At 46.5% G+C, this 6,830-nt stretch overlaps 1 protein-coding gene across 1 annotated transcript in view; it reads left to right on the top strand.

The window, feature by feature from the left end:
* Window positions 1-3,958: 3,958 nt before the first annotated feature.
* LDLR (low density lipoprotein receptor) overlaps window positions 3,959-6,830 on the top strand; it is a 33,485-nt gene continuing 30,613 nt past the window's right edge. Inside the window, exon 1 of the mRNA XM_015405379.1 lies at window positions 3,959-4,023. Coding sequence (XP_015260865.1) covers window positions 3,959-4,023 — 65 coding nt within the window. The remainder of the gene's footprint in view (window positions 4,024-6,830) is intronic.

The raw sequence follows: 6,830 nt of genomic DNA, 5'->3' as shown, positions 1-6,830 counted from the left end.
GAACGATAATGGATAAAGGCATTGTTAGGGTTAGGTATTTGTTGGGGAATTTATTAGCTTTTCAACAGTACTTTAACATTTGAAATTGGTCACTTGGTTTATGAATTATAGCTCAAACTAGAAAAGGTAAGAAAAATTGGCTTCGGCCGTATTAGAACAGGTTATCACATCAGATCACAATACAGGAAAACAAAATTTCAGGAAAACAAAGAAGGTGTTTGGCCACCTGACCTGGTATTGGCATCTAGTCTGGCCCACAAAAGAATACCCCTGTGCATATCCTGAGACCCTCGGCCTTCCTTGGGCGGAGGGAGGCCTTGCGACCCACAGCGCCTCCCTTCGCACTGTCACAATGAGGGGGATTTTGCTGGTGGGAAACAGGCACGGGAAGAGGAGGAGGCACGCCATGTCTCTGCCCTGAGTCCTGCGGAATCACACGGGTGAGCTGGGAGTTCCATGTCGCCACTTAATGTTTGGGCACATGGAGGCCTGATTCTGACCAGGGGGCCTGAAATGGGGCCAGAGAATTGCTACTTGGCCTCTCTTGACTACATTATGTGCAGCCAATTGATACACATTTCCCCAATGGGGAGCAGTTTAAGTCTCCTCCAGCCCCATATCCTGATGAGAACTGCCCCCCACGCACCTGGGAATTAAGACGTAACATAGATTGCCCAGAGCACTTGACTATCAGTGGGCAAACCCATTACTAGTGTAGCATCATTAGCTCCTAAGAAGCAGGGCTGTTTGCCAGGAACCACACCATGTTAGATGTGCAAAGAAGCCCCCGGCCTGGGCAGGCACAGCAGAAGATCTGCCGGCTCTCTGGCACACAATGAAAGGAGCCCTGCTTCTCTCAGGTTTTGTTTTTTCAAGTTCTTCTGTTCCCATAAAAGAGTTCAAAGTTATCCTTTGCAGTGTTCCCAGCCAACCAGTCCAAGAAAGTGGCCACGTCACATGTCATGAAAAAGTCCTTGTGTTTGTGGGTAGATGACAGAAGGACTTTGCATCAGACATCCACTTAGAGTTTTGTGCTGCCTTGTCACAGGCGAGCCGTTTTCTCCTCATGGCCACAGTGTGCAGGCACAAGAAGTGGCTTCAACGTTCCCCTTGTGCTGTCTTAGATGGGCTCCACTGCAAAACGTACATGCAAACCTGCGAGTACATTATTTCACAAACGGAGTCCATGGTGGCTCTCACGGCAGTCTGAATAAACAAAAACGGTGCAAGCAGGAAAGGAAATGAGGCACAAGTACCATTCTTGCCATGTCAATACTATGGCTTGATAACCATTATTGCATCATTTAAGGTTTGGATATAAAGGGCAAATCGGTACTTAACACTTCTAACATAGCCCCAATCGCCATTTTCCTGAAGGCCCTGCCTCCTATCTCCTAGTTTCCACACAAGATAAATATCAGCCTTTTCCTTAACAATTCTACCATTTGCCTGATGTACTCTGGTAAATGTTGGGTGGTTTCCAAGGAGGTAGATTGTTTAATCGTCTTCAGGAGATTTTTCATCATTTGCAAACTCACAGAAAACAAAGACCTCATGGAGTATGCAATGCCATGCAACTGGACCCAATGCATCACCAAAAGGTTTGTGCTATTTTTGCTCATTACATCCCCCCCCCTTCCTTTCCAGTTCTAGTAACAAGGGCTATGTCTTAGAAAGAACCCCAAATATTACTAGTACTTATTTTTTCCAAAATCTATTAACCTTCTTGGGGCTCTAAACTTCCTTAGGTGAGAAACCAGAAAACCCTTCATCCGTAGATAATGAAAACCAGGTATTTGATTCCCATTTTCACTGCTTCATAGGGAATAACCTAATTCTTTACAATTAATTCTACATAACAATCACTCCATGTCACTTTCACTTTCTTTGATCATCAGATTTTATTGTACCTTCTGCATAGATTTATGGACATTTTATGGCCATTCAGGGGGGACTTTGCAGTCATTGCCCCGAGGTATTTGAATGTGGTTTTGAGCTGCACTTTTCCCTCCCAGTTGAGAAAATGTGGAGCGAATGCTGGATGCAGAATCGCCCTCTGTGCTTGGAGCTTGATGACTCCTTCCCCCCAGTCTCCTCCTTCCTGCCAGCTAAAGACTTGCAGTTGGATTTCAGCACATGGACAGAGTGCAAAATATTGGGGTTAATTCTTTGGGTGGGGGCATTTGTCCAGAGTTAAGCCCACTTTCTCCCAAATTTTATTATGACTCATTGTCTGGTTTGATTTGACATCTCTGTCTCTTACTGTCAAGGACTTCGCACCCTCTGCACGAGACAGTGGCCGGGATCTGGGTACAGCCAGATGTCAAATCCATTTTAAGCCCCAGACAGTATCTTATGCTAAGTGTTGCAAAGTGGATCAAAGGAATTATTGAACCTATCCAGTTCTCGCCGTAAGGAACTGAGCACCTTCCAGTTCTCTGAGCTCTATACCCGGGGACACAAAACGGAAGCAGGCTTACATCCCCAAGAGGAGCATGTCTGTGCTATTACTGGGGCACTATCATCAAAATCAGTGTCAGATCGGAAGTCCTTTCTGGGCTTGCTAAATGATTGTGGTCAATTTTTTACCAAATTTGGCATCAGGACTAATGACATTACACAAACTTTTGAAGAAAGGAGTAAAAAAGAATAAGAAACAGAGTTTTTAAAAACAGCCAATAAGCCTTTGAAGTCATCCACCCCGTTGATTAATTAAGAGATCCATACGAACATATGTTGTCTCATGATGCCTCCCAATACAGAGTGGGAGCAGTACTGGCCCATGGCGCGCCTGGGGGAACCGGAGCACCCCGTCAGTTATGCAACAAGATCTCTGGCCCCAGCAGAAAGGAAGCGGATAGCATTGTTTTATGGCGCAAAGAAATCCAATCCTTATCCCTGTGGCAAGCAGTTGTCCATGTGTTCAGACTGTGACAGAATTATATGCGAGATGGGACAGTTTTGTACAACAGCCTGGATTAGCGGAGGCCTCTCTGTTTGGTTCCTCTCCCACACATCTTTGCAGGCTTGGCTATTGTCATCTCTCAAACCTCTCTCTAGCCGGACAAGGCACTCCGCTCTAAAAGAACTGTTTACATTTCTGAGTTCCAGCCTCAAAGCCAAAACATCTAGATATGAGGACCAATGCTCCCTCTAAGCTATGGGAGTCCTGTGAGCAAAACCTCTACCTTGTGAGCTCCTGGCATTAGAGCTGTGAGCGAGAGATTTGGCTGCTGCATAAAATAGTGTGCTCTGGAGCCACTCTTCCTGAGCTAAGACAAAAATGTGTGAGCCGGAGGCTAAAAAACTGAGAGCTAACTCACACTCACTCAGCTTAGAGGGAACACTGATGGCGACCTGTGGCTCCAAGCTCCTACCTTGACAGGGAGGGTGGTTTCAACCTAGTGGCAGAATGACACTGGTCAGAGTCTTCTGGTCAGAAGAGGGAGGGTTTTGCCAGGACCATCCGATTTCTGGATCGACAGTGGATCTGGATTCTGAAGGTATTGAACACCAGTGTTTGAGATGCGAAGGGTTAGGTCTTGCCAGAGCAGCCAGAATGCATTCCTAAACAGATAATAATTCCTAAACGAATAATAAGTGCACTATTTGTTTATAAATATTGGTTTGTCTGTTCCCTTCTGTAAGATAAATACGGCAATTGCCACTTGCTTAAAACTTTGTGCAGCATGGTTTTCTTTCAATAAATGGTTTTAACTTTGGAACAGGTTTTCTTCTCTCTCTCTCTCTTTCTCCAACGATGGGGTTCCTGCCAGTTTCAACCCCACCCCCCCTTGTTTAGCCGGGTGGGGGCTGGAATTCCCAGGAAAAGCTCCTGGACTCTAAATTAATTCCCCCCCCCCCGCACAGATCATCACAACCCCCTTCTGGGTCTGTTGGGACAGAACAAACTGGTACCTCTGGCCGTGGCATCTCTGCCAGAATCCAAAGATGGACCATGACGCTGCCTGCTGATGAGGACAAGCAGACCTTTATGGACGTCGATGCCCTCAGCGGCAGACTGCTCCTCCCAGAGGCCCCCCCCCCCCAGTCAATGCCACGGCCTGCTAAAGCCCTTCTTCTGACTGGGCAGGCACCTCTGGCTCTCTCGCAGACAGCACAGAGGTTTAGCAGGGGACAGACCTTCTTCTGCGTGCAAAGAACGAGGGTACAAACAGAAGGGCTAAGAAGGGAGGCGACCGTTTATCGGCTTAAGGAGCCTTCAGGTATCCACGATGGATGCCTTCGAATAGGGTCCTGAGGAGTCCCACCCCCAGGTTGGAGAACCTGCAGTGCCAAAGCGGCCCTTTGAAACATGTCCTGTTGACATTGCAAGGACAAAGGAGCAAGCACCCAGGCACATGTGCTGTCACACTGCCCCCCCCTCTCTTGTGTGTGGTTAGGCATGATGTGGTTTTAAGTTTCTTGTTGTTCCTCTCTCTCTCTCAAGGTATGTAGTGCTGCCACCAAGAATTTAATTCCAGTCTTTAATTAACCTTTCCCACAGTATTGTGCCCAAGCTCTGAGGTTCCTGTGTTGGACTATGTGGTTCTGAGGATGAGACTTTTATATTTTAAACAGCATATGACTCTGGGTTAACTATAATCAAGATAAAACTTTATTTGCACGAGAAGCAAATTGGTTACGAGATGTTTTGTTAAGTTGCTCAGTAAAATCACTGTCAGCTTTCCCCCCTCACACTCTTGTAATACTCTGACAATATTTTTGTCATTGTTCAGTCGCACAGTCGAGTCCGACTCTTCGCGACCCCATGGACCAGCTCCCGCCAGGCCCTCCTGTCTTCTGCTGTCCTCTGAAGTCTGACAATATTAGATTTTACCTAATATGCCCGCTGAAGTGGGCCGGGACAATGACAGTTCTCTTTCACAAATACTGGGAGGTAAACCTTTTCTTGTGCAGAGACAAACCCCCCCCACCAATCTCAAACCACTCCTCACCCACAGTAATGCAACACCTAATTTGAACATGGAGACTGGTACCAGAGCTTGCAATAAACCCAAATGCAAACTTTGGTGCCACAGACACCCTGCCAACACAGTCACTGGGCCCAGCAACACCAACAACACCATCTTGGGCGTATTCACTTGCTCCTAACGTTGTGTATGCCATTAAATGCCAGCAGTGCCCTTCAGTTCTCCATATAGGACAAACAGGACAGACCCTATCCCAGAGGATAAATGGATACAAATCAGACATCAGGAATCACAAGACTGAGACACCTGTAGGGGAACACTTCAGCCTTCCAAGGCATCCAAAGGCTGACCTCAAAGTAGCTGTTTTATTGCGAAGGAACTTCAGGAACAGAATGGAAAGGGAAAAAGTTAAATGACAAGTTATTACAACACTCGGAACAAACACCCCACCAGGACTAAACAGGGATACTGGTTTCTTATCCCATTACACATGCTAACTCATTCAATCCTCATGCATGTATTCTCACCAAGAAGGGCTATACATCCCCTATATTTTGATGTTTTTCTTTTCTTTAGATAGTATATTATAATAGTGATTGTAATGTGTTATGACAATAAAGGTTGTGTGATGTGATGATTGGAATGCAACGCACTATCTTGTTGATCTCTGACATAATACTGTACCCCAGGAAAAGGATTGTCAGTTAACTCCATGTTTTATTGAAGCAAAATGTTATTACTCCTCTTAGCGATTAAGAATACAATTGAATGTGTAATGTAATTTGGAATTGTAGATTTAAATGCAGTTCTTTGTTTTGGGGACAAGGAAAACACTCTACACAGCCAAGATGCTGTGAAATTCACGTCCATGCTAGAAAGGAGATGGATTGGGGGGGGGGAGAGTCTAAGGACGGGATTCTTACAAATTAGGGCACATCACTCTCCAGTTGAACCGAAACGGATGATAACCAGGAACTAAGATTGTCATTCTTTTGATGTTAAAAAAATGTGTCCTTGCTGTTTTGCCTGCCGATTTAACAAACCACTCCTATACAGACAATATGTAATTCCATCTCATTGTCTGACAAAGTGTTGTTGTTCAGTTGCACAGTCGAGTCCGACTCTCCGCGACCCCATGGACCAGATCACGCCAGGCCTTCCGGTCTTCCGTCGTCCTCTGAAGTTGGCTCAATTTCATGTTTGTTGCATCTATGACACTGTCTAACCATCTCATCCTTTGCCATCCCCGTCTTCTTTGACCTTCAATCTTTCCAAGCATCAGGGTCTTCTCCAGTGAGTGCTCCCTTCTCATTTGGTGGCCAAAGTATTTGAGCTTCAGTTTCATTATCTGGCCTTCCAGGGAACAGTCAGGGTTGATTTCTTTTAGGATTCACTGATTTGATCTCCTTGCAGTCCAAGGGACTCTCAAGAGTTGAAAAGTATGCAGACGGAGAGTGATTTCAGCTAAGCATACCTTTATTTAGTTCAGGACAAAGACAACTGACCGGCTCGCAGGCCGGTTTATATATGTTCAGAAAACCCGCCACCAAGCATACCTAAACACACCCCCTACTCCCGATAGGCTATTTACAGTAACCGGGCGACCATTGGTCTCCCGGCTGGGAAGCTAGCCCTTTTGATAGGGCCGGCTTGGATCCTCCAGATCCTTTGTCTTTCGACTGAAGCTAACATAGGAATTGTGCCTGGCCAGCCCGGGCAAGTCCGGGCATGTCAGGCTGAATACATTACACCCCTCCCCCCTTGGTTCGCAATGCACCCACAGACGAAGTCCTTCAGGTGCGCTGGTGGCTTCCTGGGGCGAGTCGAGCGGCGAGGTTCCGGGGTGGCGATTGGTTCGGTCTCGGGGGCCCCTGGAGTCGAGTGGGCCGGGCCCGG

The sequence above is a fragment of the Gekko japonicus genome, unplaced genomic scaffold, assembly GCF_001447785.1.
Source record: "Gekko japonicus isolate JY-2015 unplaced genomic scaffold, Gekko_japonicus_V1.1 scaffold1211, whole genome shotgun sequence".
NCBI lineage: Eukaryota > Metazoa > Chordata > Lepidosauria > Squamata > Gekkonidae > Gekko > Gekko japonicus.
The sequence above is the reverse complement of the archived record's forward strand: the minus strand, read 5'-3'. Positions and strand labels throughout refer to the sequence as shown.